The sequence below is a fragment of the Pseudoliparis swirei genome, chromosome 19 (assembly GCF_029220125.1).
Source record: "Pseudoliparis swirei isolate HS2019 ecotype Mariana Trench chromosome 19, NWPU_hadal_v1, whole genome shotgun sequence".
Taxonomy (NCBI): Eukaryota; Metazoa; Chordata; class Actinopteri; order Perciformes; family Liparidae; genus Pseudoliparis; species Pseudoliparis swirei.
Genome location: NC_079406.1, coordinates 15594703 through 15617848, shown reverse-complemented (window position 1 = coordinate 15617848; position 23146 = coordinate 15594703). Strand labels below are relative to the sequence as shown.

Genomic DNA, 23146 nt, shown 5'->3' with positions numbered 1-23146 from the left:
TTTTATCGTGTTCCCTCAAAAGATGATATACAAATTAGATTTAAAAGACGGCTTTCTTTGCGCACCAGGACTCATTGAGGTGTGTTTTTACTCCTGTCTCTGTATGAGGGCTTCTTTTATTATGGGTAAGTTATCATCATCACGAACAGGTCATGCATGTTCTTAACCCTTGTGTTGCCTTAAGGTCATTTTGACCCGAATCAATATTACACCCTCCCCCCGCCTTTGGGTCATTTTGACCCGATTCAATGTTTCACCCTCCTGTTACCTTTATATTTACTAACATATTTTACCCTTTGGGTTCAATTTGACGCCAGCAATTAAAACCTCCAGAAAATTATTAGAATTAATATTGTTTTCCAAGTTTAAGTGTGAGGCACTTTATGTTTGTTTGTTGACTACCGAAAGAACACCGACATTAAACATTGAATGGGGTCAAATTAATACTAAAGCGGGGGGAGGGTGTAATATTGATTCGGGTCAAAATGACCCTAAGGCAACACAAGGGTTAACAGACAGTAAAACATCTAGGCTACCACATGAAATATATAGGACTCAATCCACCTCCACACATATTGCATCACTACTCTGTCACTAAGGAGCAGCTGTACTCTGTCTGGGAACTGAAACTGTGGTAATTACAGGCCATCCTCATCCTCAGCTCTTCCCCAGTGACTGTTATTACTCACGACCAGTTTCACTGACCATTATGAGCTTCTGTGGCCGCTTCCAAGTGTCATGTCTCTGAGTGCTCACTAGGTGGTAATAATAAACAGTCTAGCGCCCACAACTCAACGATGCAGTTAAAGATTCAGTCTATACTCCTTTCATTCCTCATCATGTTCGTTAATTTCTCTCCAGGCAACACATTTATGACCCAATGTCCAGGAACTGTTATTTTCAGAATGTATAAATATATGCAGAAACCCCCCAATAGTCCTGGCAGATTGTATTGAAATGAGAATAATTCAGACTTCCATCTGCAAGAGGCACACACAACCAATTAATGTATGAATATCTTATTGATGAGAGGCAGATGGAGAGTCCTCTATTAAAGAAGCTCAAATGTAAAAAAAGAAGTGTGTCATGAGCTCAAAAGGTGATCTAGCATAAAATGACCTAGATCTTTTTATTATTATTAATTTTTCAAATCCTTAGTCGCTAGTATTGATTAAAAAAAGACTTATAATCAGTGGTATCAATACTTTAGGTATTAATCCACCCACCCCTATTTACACGGTGATGGTCTCAAATACCTCTAGGCCTTCATTTGTAGTGTACATCTCTCCAGTTTCCACCATACTTACATCCTCACTGCAATCTAACTATTTCTGAATACTTTAAAAAAAATATAGATGGAACTGAATTGAGAATTTTTCCTTTTAACTTAACAGTTAGAAATAATGGAAGTACTGCATGTAGCATGTATATCTTCCGGAAAATATGTGTGTTTCCTACAATTAAGGAAGAAATATGAGACGCAGAAACTGGAGAGACAGAACATGAAACGTGCTGACTTGCCCAGAGGAGTGTGCTTGTGTCATGATTATCAAATAATTAACAGCAGCCTGAAGCAACTTTTTCGGTTAACACCAGATAAATGCAAGAATCAAAATAAGTCTTTGCACCTCAAGCATCAAATACATCTTACTACTACCATCGTGCAAGTCACTTCGAAGTCTACCATGATGCTTCATCTTTTTAGAGGGTGTAAGAAAGCTGGGGACAGCAGCTTGGCTGAAAATGATGAACCAGCTGAAAAGGTCTGCAAGCCCTGCAACCTGGTCCTGGAGGAGAGATACACAAGATCAACCAGAAACTGCACCAGTGCGTCAGTTCATGTTTAACACAGGCGTTTAAATCATTTGTTTATCTCTAGCATTCGACGTGGAAGATATATCTATTCAAAAGGCTTATCTATTCAGTCAAGAATATACACGGTCAGTCTTAATTCTCAGTTTAGGTTTGGGAGTTTCAACTTGCCACAATCACCAAATGATTAAAGAGATGGTTTCCATCTCAGCTGATTAATGAAAAACGAAATTGCAGTGCAATTGGTAGAGGGGCGTTACTCTCACCCTGCAGGACTCCTGCTGTCAGTCTATAAAAGAGGAACCCTCAACGCCTGTACTCCAGACGCTGGAAGGACACCAATGAGATCTAGGTTTTATTTAACTCCGGAGCTTTGTCCTTGAGGAAGTGTGTTAACAGAGAACGTGTTCACTGGGATCTCTTTCCAGAAGACGTAAGTACAGCCGACCTGCTGCTCTGTTGTGTATGATGTCACAAAAGCAGATGCAATGCTCCACGGGAGCTCTGCTTCTCCTCCTACCCTTGTTTGGTGGCCTGGTGCTTGGAGAGATCAGCAACGACTTCTCCCAGTGCCTTGATTTCTTCTCTAATAAAACTCCTCCAAAGGGTATCACTGCAGCAGGGTACCAGCCAATATGCCAGCGCTACAAGAACCATTACCACTTTGCCAGCCTGTATCGTCGAGAGCATCGTTCACCACTGTCCTCTGCGTACATACTCAGTCCTGCAGATGGCAAGCGGCCTGAATCTATCTGGATGTTTGAACCTCAAGTGAGTAGGAACACTTTCTTTTAAGACTTCCCTCTGTTGAGTGATCTTCAGTACAATGTGTTTATCCATGCTGTGATACCCAGTTTCCATTTTGTTGGTTTATGTATGAAATAATATTTGTTATTTCTTTGTCTGCCCCATTTGAGGGTGGACAAAATAACAAAAATGGCATAAAGTGTAATCAAAACCTCTCTAAAAATCTTTATTATGACAACCTTCACAGAGGTAGGACTGCTGTGTTGTTCTGCATAGCTGTACCTAATAAAGTGATTAAATAGATAAGCAGGAAAAGGTGGGTCTTCACAAAGCCTGAGTTAAGCAATTGTTATCGAGTTATTACTGCAGAGTTAAGTGTGTTTTAATAACTCATGATCATTTCAAAAGTAAAAAACAAATATTGGCATTCCCCTGTAGATCTATTTGGAATTTGTGTTCATGTATTGAGCCTACAAGAGGCAATATGACAGAACACTTGTAGTTTCTGTTTAAGTATTGCTGTGGTCAATGTGTGATTGGTGCAACTAAGTTTTTAACCTTCAAGAAACCATACATGGACAAATGCTTCCACACACATGATATTTTCTTTGGTGAAGTAACAACAAAATAAAATTGGAAGTTTCTGTTTAAAAAAATATTTTTCAAACTATATGAATAAATCGGTCAGTCAACTAATTGAATATGAATAAAGAAAAGTGATGTATCCTCCTCTCTCTGTCATTCAGTTGGCGTTTTCCCGTGGCAAAGCAGAGATGCAACGCTTCAAGAGTGTCGTGAACCAGAATGTGATTGAGAGCCAAGCGGTTGTTAAGGACAACAATAACTCCAACTTCACCAAGGGCCATCTCAATCCCAGCATGCACCAGAAGACAAAAGAAGACCGGGAGGCCACCTTCACGCTGACAAACATTGTCCCTCAGAAGAAGGGCTCCGACTGTGGACCGTGGAATGATCTGGAGAAGGAGGTTTTAAGTAACTTCACGGCCTTCTGCAACGGGTTGATGCATGTGATCACCGGAGTCATGCCTTATGAGTCTGAACCGCGCTGGATCAATGGCAGGGTGTCTGCTCCTGAGTGCATGTGGTCCGCCTACAGATCCAACCTTCCAAAGTCTGTGAAGCCCTTTCCCCCCACATATGCTGCAGTGGGAAGGAATGACCCCAACAGTGGAGAGGAGATTGTGCCAGTTAATGTCGAGGCGAGAAAGTATTGGGGCTACGATGTGAGGCGCATGTCTTTAGAGGCTCTGGAGGGCATCTTGAAACAGAGGCTGGCCATGCCCATCACTCTGTTTCATGGACAGTGTCAGTCGCAAAGGTTGAAAGCTATTGCAATGAATACATTTACATATACATGATTTTACTAAGGAAACAAGATATAGGTAAAGAGCCTTCTTTTGAATAAGTACTAACTTTGTTCATACAAATGCTAACACCTCCCGATAAAATTGTTGCAGATATTACTAGTTGTACTCTCCGTTTATGTACTGCAGCAGGCAGACCATCCAAGGATGTACACATTTAGGACAAACTGTGTTGAACGTCATTTTGTCCGATTGTTTAAAAATAAAGTTGTATCAGTTCCTTAATTGTAAATCTGGATTAACCATTTATCACACTATCTGTGCTAGGTGCACACTTTTCCTATGCTGTAAAAGTACATGGCTCCAGGCTGGCTGAGAGGTATTTTAAATAAACACAAATGTATTCAGGACTTTATTACATGCACAAAACTGAAAACAATAAGGTCTTTAAACCATGTTCTGGAATCATGCAGGACCAACTTCAAGCCCATTATTAAGTAAGTTGATGTTGTGTTTGAGTGGTGCATCTCATTTTCATTAAAAAAAATTAACGCATGGAGCTTTTGGGGAAACTGGAATTCTGTTCCCCACTTTCCAGGATAAGTAATCTAGCTTTGCTTCATGGGGTCTACTGTATATAAAATGATAATAGGCTACAATTACTAAACATTTACCTGTAGGCTACACTATCTATAATAAATAATATCTCACCATTCTAGCCAAAACAATTTTTTTTAAATGAAGAAACTAAAACTGAGCATTAAACCAAACAAGAATATAAAATCATTTTGCCATCCAAACTGAAAAGAAAGTAAACCTGTCTCTTTCTAGGGCTAGCAGAGTCTAAAGCTAATTAATAAACACGCCAGCCCAAGTTTAGCTTGACTAATCTGTACAAAGATTCCACAAAGACACTCTGCCAGGACAGAAAATAGCCCATATAAGTCCAATAGTTGTTTTTAAACTTTGCTTTTCGTAAAAAAAGAAAGAGAGGTGAAAGTTAATTGTTCAGCTTTGAACAGAGCCCGGCTAACGGCTCCCCGTCTTTACGCTAAGCTAACGAGCTGCTGGGTGGAGCAGCTTCATATTCAACAGAGGTTGAACTGCTATGGTGATTGTTAGGTTGTTTCTGTGTGTTTGGTATCTCAAATAGTCTCTTTGGCTGTGAGGAAAAGCCAGGCTGTGTACTCCTCCCCAAGGGCCATCTCAATCCCAGCATGCACCAGTAGACAATTAAAGACTGAAGCCAATTTTACAATGACAAACATTGTCGCTCAGTGCAAAGGCTCCAACGGAGGCACCTGGGGGCCACTGGAAGAGGATATGTTTGTAAAAAGCCACGGCTTTCTTCAAGGAGTGATGTCATCACTGGGCCCTGCCTCATCAGTCTGGAGCACACAGCATTAATAACAGTGAGTTCCTGACTACATGTGGTCTGCTGTCAGTCTTTCAGAAATGACCTTCCTGACTGTGAAACCATGTCACCCCCCACACATGATGCAGTGTGATGGAGGTGAAGAGCTGGTGGATCCCAAAGCGTGCGAGGCTATGTTGTGAGATGGATGTCCTTAGAGACCCGGAAGGCATCTGGGAGATATGGATGAAAACCCCAATTAGCCTGTTCAAAGAGCACCGAGTTATAAAGGGCGGCACGCTCAAGACGACTTACCGGCACACAGTTCATCTCTCAGAGCAGGGTTCTGATGGGTCACGACGAACAGCATGCGTGTCAAGATAAATAAATAACATGTTGTCTCGTGATGGTGGAGATCAATACAATCTTGCATGTTTACTAACCCCAAGATATTGCAATAATAATAATAAAAACACTGAATAGGATGAAAGGCCCTCTGATAAAATGAAATATTTATTTCTTTACGATATGGCCAAAACACAAACATACAAAATACCAAGCTGTCAATTATATTGTCTGGCAAAAAAACAAGGGCATCGGTTGCAACACGAGTAACTTATTGATAAAAAAGACAAAGGTTTACAACTCGATCATAATAAATAAGTCCAAGCTTTGTACATACAAATGACACCACCTCAGATTTATATGGCTGAATAATTAAAGATAGAGAAACACCAGGTACAACGGACTTCCTGTCAACTTTGGACATTTGCTTTCTTTATTTACTTAACAAAAATCGTCCACACATATATATATATGCTTCTTTATGTTAAAGTTAATTTGACTTCCTGTCAGAGTGTGTATGAAAGGCAACTCCAGATCACTGAGAATAAAATTAGCATCGACCATCGATTGGCATTAATCCCCTGAATTCTCCCACATTCAATTAAAAGACCCGCTTTTTCTTTCCAGTTCCATCAGACATTTTAAGGAGAGGCTCTCAGAAACACTGGTGGTTTTTCAGTTGCTCCACATCACTGAAGCCGCTTCCACAGTTGGAGCACTGGAGTGATGCCTTCTCGCTATTGTGCAGGAGCTGGTGTCTCTTCAAGTACTCCACGCGGCTGAACCGCTTGCCGCACGCTTCGCAGCCGTACGGCCGTTCGCCCGTGTGGATCCGCTGGTGTCGCTCCAAATTGCCGAGGCGACTGAAGGTGCGTCCGCATTGCGGGCAGCGGTGCGGCCTCTCGCCCGTGTGCACCACGTTGTGCCGCTCCAGTGAGCGCGAGTGGGTGAAGCGCTTCCCGCAGATCTCGCAGCAGTGCGGCCTCTCGGCGGCACAGGCGCACTCGTGGTTCTTCAGAGCCCAGGCGTGGCTGAACGTGTTGCCGCAGTGGGCACACGGGAAAAGAATGTCCTCTTCGCTGTTGTCCAAATGGGAGGCTCCCAGTGGACACGGGTGCTGCTCCAGCTCAGCCTGGGTGGTGAAGCCTCCGCCGCACTGTGGGCAGAAGTGGAGCAGGTCCCCTCCACCTTCCTCTTCCCCGCCGCTGTCCCCGACACTCCCCGGGGCACACAGGTGGGGCTGGTGCTCCGACTCTTCCTGATCCACCGTTTCCTCTGCGGTCATGACCGCAGGCGAGTTGTCCCCTCGCGACTTCTTCGACCGGCCTGAACTCGGCTCCACTTCGGTCTTCACGACATCCTTCACCTGTCCTTGCCCGACCTGCTCCTCTCTCTGCAGGGTGGGCGGCTCCAGCTCTTCGTCCTGCTCCATTCCATCGAGACCAATGTACTTTGGGGCCAGGCTGCTCTCGCTGCCTTGCTCGACCTCGGAGTCGGGGCTGACGGGCTCGGAGGCCGTCATGGCGGCCTGTTCGCGGCCTCTCTCCGCCTTCAGTGCGGACTCCAGACCCCTCAGCTCATCCACAGTCATGCCCCCTTCCGAAGGCTCTGCCGAGTCAGACTCCCAGTCCTCGTCCTCTCTCTCTCCTGAAAGAAGGCTTGAAGGTCGATCCGAGAGGTCTCCTAAAAAAGGGAGAGGAGGAGGAGAGCGCTGGCGTCAGCAATCATTTCCACCATCTTTCAACCTATTCGGTGTCTGAACATTTCACTAACTTCCCCATCCTCCATCAGTGTGTACTGGGCTCGTTACCTTTGCTTTGGGCTCTTGAGCAAGTGTGGAGGTTCTGGTTGGGCGGGTCCATCTTCAAAGCCTCCTTGATTAGCTGGAGTGAAGCGGGTTGATAACCCTCTGTTTGTGCATACTGCATTGAGGAGCACAGAGAGTATCGTTACTTGGGTGAGTGACTCAAGACCAGGTATAAAAGACATGCATCGTTACATTTACAAATGTTTTTTCCAAAATGGCTCTTCAACTGACATGCAACTGTCATCACAGCTGTATGTTCTGACACGACCACGTCATACGTTGACAATGCTATACGATTGGACATATTTATCTATGGGCATTTTATCAGACATCAAAAACACAAGTATCACCAGGAGGCTAAGAACACATTATGCATGCTTTGAATATTCAACTACAGGAGACAAGTAAAGAGCGGCTCAGTGCCCGCCACTCGGTCACGTGGTGGAATAGCAAACAGCGATTCACCTCCACAGTGAATTTAGCATTTCTACCTAAAAGCTTGCTGCACTTGAGATGTGGAGAGCACTCCTCAACAGGCTTCTCTGGAGGCTAAATACCAAATCAATAGCCTTCATCCACATCTCTGCAGTGATTTGATGAAAACACAGGCACAACTCTCTCTGTGTTATCTTTCTTTTTCTGACTGCGTTATGTTATTTTTCTTGCTATAAAAGAAGCCGCTGAGCAGTGCAGAGATGCTGTGCCACTTTCTCCTCCTACTCCTCCTCCTCCTCTGAGAAAGCCTGTCTCCCTCACCTCCTCTTTGATGTAGGCAGTCTCCTCCCCCTCACCGCTGAGGCTGCCCTCCCCTTCCTCGTCCTCCATCATCCCTCCCTCGTCTTCTTCATCCCCGGGGAACTGGATGAGGTACATCTCCCTGGCCTCCTTCCCCCCTCTTGCTCCTGCCACCATCCCCACAGCTCCTGCCTTTCCTCCTCCTCCTCTTCCTCCTCCACCACCTTCTCCTTCCTCCCACGCACCTCCAGGCCAGCCTTTGCCATAGACTGCTGCTGGGCCCTTCTTTGACTTGCCTCCTGTGGAGAAGAGAGGAAGATGAGCGAATGGTGGGAGGTAGGTGAGAGAGGAAGGAGGACGTGAGGAGGAGGGCAAGAGAGAGGGAGGGCACAGGGAGTCAGGAAAGAGAGAGAATGAAATATGAGGGGGAGAGAGAGAAGTGGGAGGAGATGATTGGAAGGCCAGGAGAGAGAGTTGGAAGAGAGAAGAGGGTGGAGAAGTGGGAGATGAGAAGGAGGAGGAGGTGGAGGAGGGGATTGGAGAAGCAGAGGGGAACAGGAGTAGCGAGGAGCAAGGGGGGAAGGGAGAGAGGAATAGGAGCAGCGGGAGGAGGAGTGAGCATGATGAATGAGTGGGGAGAAAGGGGGCGTAGCAGGACAGACAAGAGAGCGGGAAGGAGAAAAAAAAACATGAAAGAGAGGAGCGCAAGAGGTAGAGACGAGAGGAAAAAGTGGAGTTGGCGGGGTCAACGGGGGAGAGAAGGAGGCAGAGGAGAGGTAGGACATGTTGGAGGAGGAAAGGAGGAGAGAAAGAGAGAGAGAGACAGACAGCGCAGAGAGAGAGGAGAAGTGGAGAGGGAGTGTGTAATTATGGTGGTGGAGTAGAGGAGAGAAGGAGGGGAGTGTGTGTTTGTGTGTGTGCAACGTGATGAAGGAGAGAACAGAGCAGGAGGAGGTGGGGGCAGGGAGAGAGGAAGGAGGCGAAGGCGTGGAGGAGAGAGGAGCGGGAAGGGGAGGAGGAAGAGTTGGAGAGAAAGAGAAGTGAAAGAGGGGGGAGGGAGAAGGAGAGGAGCAACGCAGGAAGGGAGGGAGGGAGAGAGCGAGGAAAAGCACAGAGGAGTGGGAGGGACAGAATGCAGCGGAGAGAGAGAGGAGAGAGGGGGAGGTGAAGGACAGAGGGAGCAAACATGAAGAGGAGGCGGAGGAGGAAGGGAGGGAGAGAGGAGGAGGTGGAGGAGGAGGAGGAGGAGGAGGAGGAGGGAGGGAGGGAGAGAGAGAGATCAGCTCTTGCCAGATGGTTTCCAACAAAACAAGTGCGTCTTCACATAAGCCCGACTGCACAGAAAGAACCTTTTTACTGGCGTCACACAATCTGACTAAATACTCAGATGTCTTAGCAAGGTGCCTTTTAAATGTAACGGCAGGTTATTTATGACACACACTTCAGGTGATGGAAAGCATCCGTGTTTGGGAGAAAACAAACAAACAAAAGAACCCATCCTCAAGCAATACTTACGGGCCCCAACTTTTCGTTTCTGCCGCCCTCCCGCTCCCTTCCCCTCCGCCGCCTCCAGCCCGGCGCTGCGGCGGGTGGCCGCCCAGCCCATCCCGTACTTGCGCTCGGTCCTCAGCTTGGTCTCGGTGAGCCGCAGCCGCTGTTTCAGAGCCTCGTTCTCCTTCCTGTTGAGGGACAGCTCCACCAGGTAGTCGTTCACCATGTCCTGGAACAGCTTGCTGATCTCGCACACCGAGGCTCGCATCAGGCTGTCCATGACAGCCGTCAGATGAGTCTCAAACGTGGCCACCGATTCCTCCATCATCGTGGCCTGAGGATGGTTCAATAACAAGAGCAGGTCATGAGCTCCCCACTGGAGGTCACAAAAGTTTCACTCCGTCGATTCCCTCACACGTCACGTCAGTTACAGCCCCCGCGTATCGCACCCTTAACCGCCAACGTCGGCGAACGCGTCACATACTAACTTAATGAGTTAGCTAGCAGCTAACTACTATACACACTCTGGGTAGTCTCGACAGGAAAGTGTGACAGCGAATCCACATTATAGCATGACGTTATTTCACCTCTGTTATCATTTAATTGAAGACTGGGTCGCCACTTCTTCTTTTTTAAACGGTGTACGACCAAGTACACGACCCGCGCCCCGGCTGGCTTGTTAGTAAACTTGAATCACGCACTCGACACACAGCCGCGCTCGCGAAGGAGAGGAGCAGCAACCTCTCCGTCGGGAAAGTGGTCGTGCTAGCAGCTAATTTAGCCTCGTATACGTACCATTTTTCGGATGAAATCCGGAGGAGGAACCTAGACGTGAAACGGCGACAGGCTGTGTGACTTCTCGGATCGCGGATGAGCTTGGTCGATCATTCATAAGCACGGAGACACGGTGACAAAGGAAAGCGCCATCCAACTTCTGCCCTCGCTCTCCCTCTCTCTCTCACCGCCTCTGTTCCTTCTCGCCTCCTTCAGCTCTGCTCAATGATGCTTGAGGGCACTGCGCATGCCCAGTACCGTAATTATCATACACTCAGGAACTAGTCTACTGCACCCACGCAACACATTACATTCCTGAATCTAAACATGATGTTCTACTTAATGTGTGATTTCAACAGTGGTGGCGTTCTATATGTATTTTTAAGGAAATAATAACCTCAGAAAATACTTGGCTTCCACTTGGTTGACGTGTTGTGTCGCCAGTCGACAGTGGAGTCTTCCAGGAAGGATGGAGGGTCCGTGTACGTAATGTTATTTCGTTTTTTCGTTTCATTCCAAATACGGAATACGGAAATCACGTGGTTTTTTCGTTTCCCGTTTGAAAACCAAAAACGGAAAAACGGAATACCACCCCCGTATTTCGTTTCTGCTGTCTGAAACCAAAAACGACAGAACGGAAGTGCTTAAAATGAAGTCAAAATAAAAGCCAGTGATACATATTCGTATTGACCTTAGAAGAATATTAATTAATCAATATAAAGAATAAATAATTAAACCGGGATATTTTAACGATGCAAACACATAGCAGGGTAACGTTAGAAGAATATAATTTAGTCAATATAAAGAATAAATAATTAAACCTGGATATGTTAGCAACAGTGGTGACGACGGGAAGTTTAATATTCATGTACACAGCAAGAATCACCTTCTCACTTAATGTGTGTGTGTGTGTGTGTGTGTTTTGAAACATATGGTTGGAGGGAGCAAGAAAGACTGTCCCACATTTACAAAGAAACAAATGGTGCAACATAACAGGAGGGTTAAATGTAGTTGACACTACAAAGGGTTGCATTTTGGGTAACTGAGTTTATTCTGTGTTTATCTCCCGCAGTAGACGTGTTTAGGTTCGCCACTGCTATATACACCCTTTTGCACTGAAGCACGCAAGATGGACTCCAGCCTGTTACCTTACTTAGATATTGTACAACAAATGATGCATAGTGGCTGTAGTGATGTGGACATAAAACACTTGATATTTGAATGTGGCTTGCGTAGAGGAACGTCCGTGGCCAATATTCGGAAGTTTTGTAAAGACCACGGGTTAAAAAGACAGCGAGTGACGGACCAACAACGCTGCAGTCTCAATGCAATAACACAGGTAGGGTGCAGTTAATTTATTTGCGCGAAAAATGCATACAACGAAACTATAAGTGTGTGTAAGGTTAGTATGTTATACTTTAACCCTCCTGTTATGTTCGTTTCTTACATACAGCCGTCATGCTCCCGGGTCAGTTTGACCCAAAAGTGGTCAGAAACAAAAACATCCTAATAACTATAGTTTGTACCTCATCACCAACACCATTACTAACAATCCAATCAGTTTTTAGTGGAATTGAGTTATTCACCCCTCCATAGATTTAATGAAAAATACATGTTCAAACAATTTTTTAGGTACATTGAAAAAATCTAAATCTAAATTAAATTGCATTAGTTTACTATAACATGTATATTCTCCTTTTATTACCATTTAGTAGAAAAATGTCATGGGGTGATGTAGATAAATAGAGATGAGACACCTGTGTTCAGGGTCATAATGACCCGCCCACTAAAAATCAAGCCAAATGAGTCATAAAGGATTTGTATTGAAAGTAAACTTTAGTTATGTTCATTTATAGTGTTGATATGCATACATTATGTTATAAAAGATGACCAAAGGCCAGCACATAGTCATCCTCTTGGTGCAGTCGTATGGATCTGCAGAAATGTCACTCTTGCCTGTCTTCAAAACTTGAGAGCCCTGAACAGGGTGTGTGTCACTCTCAGTCACCCAGTCTATTAGAAGTACTAGAGCACCATATTTATTAGGAGAGACATGAAGAAAGCCTTACTTTAGTGTCCCATGTCCAATAAAGGTGTATTTAGGAAAATGAGAAACATTTGTAAAGTGTGGTTCTTGTGGGGTGATGGGCACACAGGCAGGATATAGATGGTTCATACAAACAGATGGTAAGAAAGACTGTCCCACATTTACAAAGAGGAGGACTCCATAATAGCTATTGTATTTAGTAGTTATATAGTTATTGTAACACGGTCCGAAAACTGTGCAGCTCCACGCAGCTCCAGCCGCAAATACCTGCCGTAAAGTGTGATCCATGTGACGTCATTCTGTAACTTGCTTGTATTTATTACAATAACAAATGATAACGACATCTTTTAACATTAAAGTTAGACACAGATCTGATTAAAGGTCAACATCTGAATCCAACTAAATAATGTAGCCTACTGCTAATTAAATTTGTCTCTTACAACTACGAGTAAAACATGTTTAAACTGCAACTAGTTTTCATAATCATCTATAATTCAAAACACTTAACAATTAATTGTAATTTAATTGGAGTTGAAGTTGACATTTCATGGCTTAACATTACAATGCAACATGTATTCCTTTCTTTATCTTCAGGGTGGTCCTACCTATGGCAGGAAAATGATGACTGGGAGTCTTGCAGCTGCAGGTGTCTTTGCATCAGAGGGTCGTGTTGGAGCTGTTTTGCGCAACATTCACCCACCTTACCATAAGGCACGATGCCAGGTTTTTTCTTCTCAAATTAGAATATGTAGTGCTATTCAATAAGGTAATGATGTTCTTTTTTCTGTGTTTAAGGGAGCAAGGAACCTCAACCCTCTTCCTTACCATGCAGCCTATGTGGGTCACAAAATCCACATGGACCAAAATGAGAAGATTGTCATGTTTGGCGTGACTCATGTGCTGGCAATAGATGGCTTCTCCAGCAAAATTGTTGGACAAGCTACTATGCCTGTAAAGAACAACCTCACCATCTACAATGACGTTTACAGGTAATTGAAAAGACTGTTGTCCTTGTACCCTAAACATTACAAATCATCCCCATTTTATGAGGTGTTTTAACAGGGTGTCTGTGGGTCCTTAGGTCATTTTGACCGAATCAATATTACACCCTCCCGCCTTAGGATTAATTTAACCCCATTCAATGTTTAATGTCGGTGTTCTTTCGGTAGTCAACAAACAAACATAAAGTGCCTCACACTTAAACTTGGAAAACAATATTAATTCTAATAATTTTCTGGAGGTTTTAATTGCTGGCGTCAAATTGAATCCAAAGGGTAAAATATGTTAGTAAATATAAAGGTAACAGGAGGGTGAAACATTGAATCGGGTCAAAATGACCCAAAGGGTGTAATATTGATTCGGGTCTAAATGACCCTAAGGCAACACAAGGGTTAAAAACAAAAAAATGCATTTAAAATTAAATATCTTACAATTTCTTGAATACCATTTTGTCAGCTCTGAAAAATGCACTTGATTAGGAAGAGACGCACATTTTCGAAAGTGGATTTAAATTCAATATGGCTTGTTAATGTATTAAAAGAAAATGCTCAATTTAAGTGGGATTAGTCGTATGTGAAAACCTTCATAATATATATTTTTTTAGTTTGGATTTGAATCAACGTATTAAATTGCATTCATATTGGTCTAAAAAAGGACTTAAATTAAACTTATTGAAAACTACAATTCAATTCAATTCAGTTTATTTGTATAGCCCAATTTCACAAATTACAAATTTGTCTCGGAGTGCTTTACAATCTGTACACATAGACATCCCTGCCCCAAAACCTCACATCGGACCAGGAAAAACTCCCAAATAACCCTTCAGGGGGAAAAAAGGGAAGAAACCTGGAGGAGAGCAACAGAGGATCCCTCCTAGGATGGACAGATGCAATAGATGTAATGTGTACAGAAGGACAGATTTAGAGTTAAAATACATTCAATGAATATGACAGAGTGTATGAATAGTTCATAGTAGGCATATTCCACGATGGAGACCTCCACGATCCATCAGGCAGATGGCGGTGGGGAGGAGGAGTGGGCGGAGTCTCAACAGGACAGTGGCGTAGTCATGAGCAGGAATTCCACGACCCAGACGATCCATCAGGCAGATAGGATCTATGCCGTCTCATAGGGTCCGATGACCCCATGAGACGTAAAGTCAAAAGGACTTCCGGGGAGAAAGCAGAGTTAGTAACCCTACAGAAACCCTTTTTAAGCAGCAAGTTAAAACTCAACTCACCTCATCAGTACCTGATAACACAAGACCTACTACACATTTTGTAAATGTATCTGACACCATTAGCCTTACCCTCCATACTGCTGTCTGCCAATGTTATGTTTTCTTGCAGGAGTGCAGTAATGGAATATGGGATGTGGGACCAGGTCAGAGTGGATCATGGAAAGGACTTCTACCTCACTCTTTTCATGCAGGAGAAGTTGGCCAGCCACCGCCACAACACTGAAAGGCCACCATATCTCCAAACACCATCGACAAAGGTGATCAACATACAATGGTTTTGCTGATTATAAAGTTAATCAACATGTAATTAAATAACTATTTCACACTTTCATTAATTATTCAGAATGGTTAACTGAAGATATTGAAATGTGTGAAAGTAAGTTAGTCTGGGGGGGCGGGGAAATATTTGTTTATCAAGAATCTGAAAATGTCTCTATTTTGCAATGACAGAATCACAGAAATGAGAGAATCTGGCCAGAAATCAACAACCGGGTTAACTACCCATTGAAAGCTACATTGGTCCAACTGGTGGATCAGGAGGAGCTGGACATGGAGGACCAGATGACTCGGTTCTGTGTGTCATCTTTGACATGCCAGTTGGCCCAGATCGGTGTTAACCGAACTGTGCAAGCATGGAATGCACACAGGATTCCTGGTATGTCTTCGGGTTGGTCTTTCAAGCCTTTTTTAATGTGAATAATTATTTTCTAAATGTTTTACTATTGAATGTTTCTTAAACATGTTTTATCAAATACTAGAAGGAGCATGTTGCAATACATGGCATGGTTGTGACAGCCACATTGAATTATTATTACAGGGAGGGGGATACCAAATTACTTGGCCAGAGATGGATGCCCAAATAAACTGTCGACAGACCTTTTGCCAAATGCATCTGTGGCTGCAGACTGGTACGACCAGGAAGTGGGCTCACTGACACGAGTGTCAGACTTTGGCACCAACCCATTTCCAAGTTCACAGGACCAGGAAGCTGCAGTGAGGGAATTTGCTCTGCAGTGCCCTGATACAAGTGTCCTGCTGGACAATGCAGTGAATAATCTGCCACAACCGTACAAAGATGGACTCAAAGGCCTCATCGACATCTCAAGGAGAAATTGTCAACGCTGATGTTTTTGTGTGTCTAAGTTGTTATTGTCTGTGCTTTTAATTAATTGGTTCAACTGACGGATGTTTTTTCTTTTCTTCAAATGTTGGGGTTTAAAGGAGAAATATGTTCTTTTGAATAAACACTTATGTCTTTAAAGTCTGGCACGAATTTCATTTTTAATCTGTAATGGGAAAGGCTGGACCTGTAACACCAACTATTGATAGTGACACGGTGTGTTGACCCCTGCCAGTGTGAGTAAGGCACTGGAAGATGGCTTGTTCAGTGACCTCTGACCTAGGTAACTAACGTACACCCCAAAATATACACACACAAGACGGTTGCAGCCGGTTTAGGGCGGTGAAGCCATGATAACTTCATACATCAGCCACCATCGTATCACTTGTTTCAGGCTCATAAATCGGTCTCCCCGACAGCCGGGTATCACAGATTTGGACCCAGTGTGAAGATTTCCCACTGGAGGAGGACCCCTATGTGGTTAGGAACCTCGCTTGTTTATGAAGGGCAGTTTAAGGACCCTGACACCCTCAGTTTGGATGTCAATCTGACACCTATTGCTTCACTAAGAACACAGCTGATGTCTGAGCACTACAATCACACAGCAGGAACAAACATCAATGATAAACAATCTGAGCCAACCTATAAATCACATAATACTAAACACCATTTTGACCTGAGCTTGTAGCAGGTATAAAGCTTCAGTGAAGCTCAGTCAGGACGGTTCATACATCTGACATTCACTTTTCATTTGGAACAGCTCTTGGAAGGCAACACTTTGATGATGTAAATCATGCGAGCAGATTAACTGCAGATGGAAGAATCAGAGGAATTGAGATCCAGCAATACAATTCAAATACAAGAATGTAATCCTAATGCAATGCTACCACTAATTCTGAAGGCTTCCTCTTATAGGGGAGTAGTTAACTTGTGCTTGACATAAAGAATTAGAAAATACCAAAGATTGTCTTTCTTTACGAATCTAGAAGTGTGCAGATGTCATTGGATCAGATGTGAGCTGCTGCTCTGAGCTAAACAAGGCCGACCTGTTGCTCTGAGCTAAACCTGTTGCTATTAGCTAAACAAGGTCATGACTTGCTGCTCTGAGCTAAACAAGGTCATGACCTGCTGCTCTGAGCTAAACAAGGTCATGACCTGTTGCTCTGAGCTAAACTTCTTGCTATTAGCTAAACAAGGTCATGACCTGCTGCTCTGAGCTAAACAAGGTCATGACTTGCTGCTCTGAGCTAAACAAGGCCACGACCTGTTGCTCTGAGCTAAACTTCTTGCTATTAGCTAAACAAGGTCATGACCTGCTGCTCTGAGCTAAACCTGTTGCTATTAGCTAAACAAGGTCATGACCTGCTGCTCTGAGCTAAACAAGGTCATGACCTGTTGCTATTAGCTAAACAAGGCCATGACCTGTTGCTCTATAAGCTACACAAGGCTCTGAGCTGAATATGGCTTATCTAAATGTACATGCAGAGATATAGCCATACGGCTAAACACAGGCAACAATGCCTAACAATCACGACTGTAAACTATGTGAGACATGTTAGAGATGTGAGGAGCTGTGCTCTCCATGTTTCACTCTGATACAATAACTCATGTAGTCAGCTCCTCAAAACATGTTCACACACAACACAGAGCTCCATCCTTCTGGAGACCAGAGGACTACATGATGATGATGTGATGTAGTCAGAGGAGTAAAGACACTGACAGCAGAGTCACAACAGAACAGGTTATATGTTTATGATGATTTAGTTTATTTCGATCAGCAAAATATACAACAATCATAATTCAACAAAAGAAGAAAGTCGCTGACCGAAAGGGTCGAGGATGAAGCTAACGAGCTTATAAGTGCCCTAACCTATGATTTCTCGAAAAAACTTATTTCAAAGAATCATATATATATACATATATATATATATATACATATATACACATACATACGTATACATATACATACATACACACACACACATATATACATATAAACACACACACTATACATACAAACACATGCATATAAACATAAAACGAAAAACAAAACAAAAAACGTGTCCCCATTAACCGTTGATGTAATGATGATGTAGTAATGAAGGTTACAGGTGAAGCACAGGTGGTGCTGTGACTGGGTGCTAACTGAACGCTGCTTAATAAGAAAAACTCAACTGTCTCTTTATTTTTAATTGTCAATATGTATTGCCTCGTGGTCATCATATCCTCACTCTTCCATGTGGGAATGTTTAGTTCCAAAATGACCCAAATAAAACAAGTAAATACATGATGTATACAACTATGCTGGAAATTAACCATGAACATAAATATCAGAGGAAATAAACGGCATTAAATACATATGTATCAATAACAGGTATACTGCCATCTAGCGGTATAAAGGTGAACCGTTTACTCTGCGGTGGAAATATAGTCTCTGCACAGAAACATTACTTTGATTAATCTATATTAGGAACTGTGTTGCATCAAACAATGCAACGATTAAGTGAGAAGGTGATTCTTGCTGTGTAGGCTACATGAATATTAAACTTTCCGTCGTCACCACTGTCGCTAACATATCCAGGTTTAATTCTTTATTCTTTATATTGACTAATTAATATTCTTCTAACGTTACCCTGCTATGTGTTTGCATCGTTAAAATATCCCCGTTTAATTATTTATTCTTTATATTGATTAATTAATATTCTTCTAAGGTTAATACGAATATGTATCACTGGCTTTTATTTTGACTTCATTTTAAGCACTTCCGTTCTGTCGTTTTTGGTTTCAGACGGCAGAAACGAAATACGGAGGTGGTATTCCGTTTTTCCGTTTTTGGTTTTCAAACGGAAAACGAAAAAACCACGTGATTTCCGTATTCCGTATTTGGAATGAAACGAAAAAACGAAATAACATTACGTACACGGACCCTGGAGGCGCTGTGGTTATTTCTTCACGTGATTGCACGCGTCACAAGGGAGGAAGAGAGGAAGAGGCGTCTTGTCATCTTGTCATCCGTTTGTAGGCAGCAGAGAGCGCAGTCGCAGCATATGCAGCTGGTGAAGTAGAGAAAGAGAGAACACACACAAAAGCAAACATGCCGATGTTCGTAGTGAACACCAACGTGGCCAAGAGCGAGGTACCGGCGGCTCTGCTGTCCGAGGCGACGGAGGAGCTGGCCAAAGCGATGGGTAAACCTGCAAAGGTAACGTGAGGCCAGGGGCGCGCTCTATGTAAACATAATCGTGACTGTTATGTGTGATGTTAGCATGGGTAGATAATTGATCAGCTGCTTCAGTAATATTCAACCCTCCGGTTAAAAGTAAATCTTACATCGTGTCATACTGCATACAAGCACTTCTGTAAAATGTCGTGTTTGAGGGCTGATTAGGAAATAATAATGTTGATTCAAACATGTTACTTGGGTACGTTTGGGTTTGCAGTGGAAGGAATTTGGATTCATGACATCACCATTTCAGAAGTCCTGCCCTCCGTTTTGTGTCTGTCTCGCACACACCAGTACATTGCTGTGCTTATCAACCCTGACCAAATGATGATGTTTGGAGGAAAGGGAGACCCCTGCGCAGTCTGCTCCCTCCACAGCATCGGCAAGATAGGCGGTGCTCAAAACAAACAATACTCTAAGATCCTGTGTGGACTACTCAACACACACCTGGGTATCTCTCCCGACAGGTAGAAAACACACACACAACAACCAGTACATTTACTGCACATAATGCGATAAGTAATGTATGTTGTGACGGAAACACACCGACTCAAATACCCCTGTGCCTCACATAACTTGCTCAACATTAATGTTTAATCTCATTAACCTTCTCTTTGTGTCTATTTCAGGATTTACATTAACTTTGTAGACATGGATGCAGCCAATGTGGCCTGGAACAACACTACCTTTGGCTGAGACAGAGGTTAACCCACTGGACGATAATCCCAGTAGTGTCCCGTAGGCATGAGCATAGTTAAAACAGACAGTGAAGTGAAGATGCAAACACACCTGGTAATTCCAAGACCAAAACCAAATAGTTTGGCTGCTCCTTTTTTCTTTTTCATCCAGCTAATGATTGTGTAATTGAAGACCATATGGCAATCTTATAAGCACTTAGCTGGAGCCTTTAGTTTTGCACTGACTTTTTTTGTTCTCATTAAAATGCAAAAAAGAAAACCCTGCAGACAATAAACTACCCTTTGTTGTTATTAATTCTCTGTCTGACAAAGATAACCTACAAGCAAAGTATGTTTTATTATTATATTGTCATTGAACACCCAGTGAAAAGGTATTGAACTATTTCAATGCAGACAAACACAAAACCAGGCTTCATCTTGAATGCATTTTGACCAAGTGTGTGCTGACTTGAACCGATAGTTTTCCTTGGGTTTGTTAATATGGTCGAATATTTTAATTTTAATACTCAAAAATATTTGTTTTACTGATTTATCGTTTTCTGACGGGACTGTTAAACAAATACAATACACATGCCTAAGTATATATAGATATGTAAGACATTTGATCCTAATATCTTCTTTGTGTTATGTATTTCAGTTAGTATTCTTCTATTGGACAAGATTTTTCAACAGTGGGGGAATGTGTTTGTGTATACACCTTTTTACTCTAAATGTCGAAGAATAGAGTGGAATCATTATTTTATTGAAGAGGCTATGTAAGTATTCTATTCATGGCCCAGTTTATTTAAATGACAACCATGACCTAGACCCGACAGGCCGTGACACTTCTCGGATCGCGAATGAGCTTAGTCGATCATGCATAAGCACTGAGACATGGTGACAAAGGAAAGCACCATTCTCTCTCTCTCTCTCTGTGTGTGTGTGTGTGTGTGTTCCTTCTCGCCTCCATCAGCTCTGCTCAATGATGCCTGAGGTCACTGCGCATGCCCAGTACCGTAATTATCCTACACTCTGGAACTACCGCAGCCCCCGCAAAAAATCGACAATCCCAATATGTTGTCAACAGTTCTGCGTCATTATTCCTCTAGGAAGTAACCCTAAAATACTTGGTGGGTGTTTAGTGTCGCCTGTCGACAGAAAAGTCTTCCAGGAAGGTTGGAGGCGCTGTGGGCAGCTCTTCACGTGGTGGCATGCGCCACAAGAGAGGAAGAGAAGTATTTTCTTCCGTTCGTAGGAAGCAGAGTCCAGAAAAGGACTAAACTTTAGGGGCGCAAACATGCCGATGTTCGTAGTGAACACCAACGTGGCCAAGAGCGAGGTACCGGCGGCTCTGCTGTCCGAGGCGACGGAGGAGCTGGCCAAAGCGATGGGCAAACCTGCGGAGGTACGTGAGGCCAGGGGCGCGCTTATCCCGCCGAATCAGTGTTCACTGCAACTAAAGGCTCATTCTGTCCGATATGGATCAGCTCGATAGGGTCACTTCACTGCTGAGGGCTTAAACGGCCATCCCCTGAAGCCTGGTTTGCATCGAGCTGCAGCTAAAAGTAGAGGGCTTAAACGGCCATCATTACACGAGTAAAAGGCTTCGAGTAATAGCATGGGTAGATCATTAATCAACTGTTTCAGTAACAATATAAACTTTCAGGTTCAAAGCAAATCTTCTATCATGTCATACAAGCTGCAGCTGAATACTTTATTTAAAAGTTATGTAACACGGTTAGTTTCGAAGGCTGATTCTGAAAGGCTTTTTAGGTTGAATCATGTATATTTTATTTTTTACTTTTTTTGCAGGAAATGTCAAGAACATTTAAACTTGTATCCACCATAATAATAATAATCAGCATTTAGACCATTATATCGGGAAATACTACTGGAAAGACATTATATAAATCTTCAGGTTGGGGTTGCAGTGGGTGGAATTTGGATTCATGACGTCACTCTTTCAGAAGTCCTGACCTCTTTTTTTGTCTGTTTTGCATATACCAGAAAGTTGTTGTGCATGTCAACTCTGACCAGATGATGATGTTTGGAGGAAAGGGAGACCCCTGTGCAGTCTGCTCCCTTCACAGCATCGGCAAGATAGGCAGTGATTACAACAAGCAATACTCTAAGCTCCTGTGTGGACTGCTCAACACACACCTGGGCATCTCTCCCGACAGGTAGCAAACACACACAGCAACCAGTACATTACTGCACATAATGAGATAAGTAAAAGGTATAACATGGTGTACCCCTGTGTCTCACATAACTTGCTTGACATTAATGTTCAATCTCATCAACCTATTTATTTGTGTGTTTCAGGATCTACATTAACTTTGTAGACATGGATGCAGTCAATGTGGCCCGAAACAACACTACCATTGGATAAAAATGAGATAACCCACCGAAATAGAAGAAAAATCCAGTATTGTCCCGAAAGTATGAGCATAGAAACAGACGGTGAAGTGAAGATGCATAGACAATTGCAAGGCCAGTATACTGAATGGCAATCTTATAAGCACTTAGCTGGTTCCTTTAGTTTGGCACTGACCATTTTTCCCAATAAAGTGCAATAAAGAAAACCCTGCAGACCATAAACTAATCTCTGTTGTCCTTCATTGTCTGTCTGACAAGGTATTTTTTTATTAAATTCAACTCCGAAAAACACTTTCCAATGCACAAGACCAGGCTTCATCGTGACTTCCCACCCTGAGCCTCTGAACCATGTGAACTATTTATTAAGGAATAAATGAAAGAAACCTACTTTTGGCCTAAAGATATAAAAGAGAGCTGTCAATTATCTACTGTACAGCATGGACACTTGTCTGTCCCAACTGAAAGCCTATCGACCTTTGCCTGTCCCAAGTATTCACATGTTATGAAACCATTGCTTGCCAGGTGTTTGTGGACAAAGCGGGACTGTTAATATCCATACTCAAATTGATTTATATTACTGATTTCTTGTTATCTATAGGGGAAGTCAGAATCTTTCTTTTTTTGCATTGACATTGCACAAATAAAAACAAACAAACTAGCCTTACCGTGCCTTTAATAAAGGGCATTTTTTCCCCTTAAGTTTCTATTTATACTTTATATTTCATTAAGTATTCTTCCATGGTTGAGGTGGCTTTTACTGCTGGTGTATGTGTTTGTATACAGAATTTAGTATTTTAGTATTCGTATTTAGTATTTAGTTATTATGTTTTGTGTTTTATTTTTATCACTTGTTTGTATTAATGGTCTAATATGCACTCACTGCTGTGATCCTGAAATTTCCCCACTGTGGGACTAATAAAGGATTATCTATCTAATCATTTTATTGTGTGACGTATTCTCAATTTAACAAGATATATATATACGTATCTACCACGGTTTACACTATATTTTAATATAATCAGTTTACTTAGACAGTAGATTATTAGTAACTTGTTTTATAACTTTAATTACCGT

At 42.8% G+C, this 23146-nt stretch overlaps 5 protein-coding genes across 7 annotated transcripts; 4 read left to right on the top strand and 1 right to left on the bottom strand.

Moving 5' to 3' along the window:
* Positions 1-2277: 2277 nt before the first annotated feature.
* On the top strand, positions 2278-3991 carry LOC130209201 (endonuclease domain-containing 1 protein-like). Its single transcript, XM_056438703.1, has 2 exons — positions 2278-2583; positions 3306-3991. The coding sequence occupies exons 1-2, from the start codon at positions 2278-2280 to the stop codon at positions 3936-3938; spliced, it is 939 nt and encodes a 312-aa protein (XP_056294678.1). The 3' UTR covers positions 3939-3991.
* A 1747-nt stretch (positions 3992-5738) lies between these two features.
* si:dkeyp-121d2.7 (zinc finger protein 263) lies at positions 5739-10706 on the bottom strand. Of its 2 annotated transcripts, XM_056438700.1 has the most exons (5): positions 10412-10706; positions 9641-9950; positions 8147-8424; positions 7394-7505; positions 5739-7266 (listed from the first exon to the last, which is right to left on the bottom strand). In XM_056438700.1, the coding sequence occupies exons 1-5, from the start codon at positions 10412-10414 to the stop codon at positions 6239-6241; spliced, it is 1731 nt and encodes a 576-aa protein (XP_056294675.1). In that variant the 5' UTR covers positions 10415-10706; the 3' UTR covers positions 5739-6238. The 2 variants fall into 2 exon arrangements, with proteins under 2 accessions (XP_056294675.1, XP_056294676.1); XM_056438701.1 differs by lacking the exons at positions 9641-9950; positions 10412-10706 and having other exon boundaries at positions 8371-9357.
* A 1935-nt stretch (positions 10707-12641) lies between these two features.
* On the top strand, positions 12642-15802 carry LOC130209688 (uncharacterized). Of its 2 annotated transcripts, none has more exons than XM_056439470.1 (5): positions 12642-13148; positions 13233-13426; positions 14786-14933; positions 15127-15331; positions 15494-15802. In XM_056439470.1, exons 1-5 carry the CDS (start codon positions 13008-13010, stop codon positions 15799-15801), a joined length of 996 nt encoding a protein of 331 aa, XP_056295445.1. In that variant the 5' UTR covers positions 12642-13007; the 3' UTR covers position 15802. The 2 variants fall into 2 exon arrangements, with proteins under 2 accessions (XP_056295445.1, XP_056295444.1); XM_056439469.1 differs by having other exon boundaries at positions 12642-13160.
* A 3010-nt stretch (positions 15803-18812) lies between these two features.
* On the top strand, positions 18813-20008 carry mif (macrophage migration inhibitory factor). Its single transcript, XM_056439903.1, has 3 exons — positions 18813-18998; positions 19314-19486; positions 19649-20008. The coding sequence occupies exons 1-3, from the start codon at positions 18891-18893 to the stop codon at positions 19713-19715; spliced, it is 348 nt and encodes a 115-aa protein (XP_056295878.1). The 5' UTR covers positions 18813-18890; the 3' UTR covers positions 19716-20008.
* A 901-nt stretch (positions 20009-20909) lies between these two features.
* LOC130209954 (macrophage migration inhibitory factor-like) lies at positions 20910-23012 on the top strand. Its single transcript, XM_056439902.1, has 3 exons — positions 20910-21101; positions 21704-21876; positions 22019-23012. Exons 1-3 carry the CDS (start codon positions 20994-20996, stop codon positions 22083-22085), a joined length of 348 nt encoding a protein of 115 aa, XP_056295877.1. The 5' UTR covers positions 20910-20993; the 3' UTR covers positions 22086-23012.
* The last annotated feature ends 134 nt before the right edge of the window (positions 23013-23146 follow it).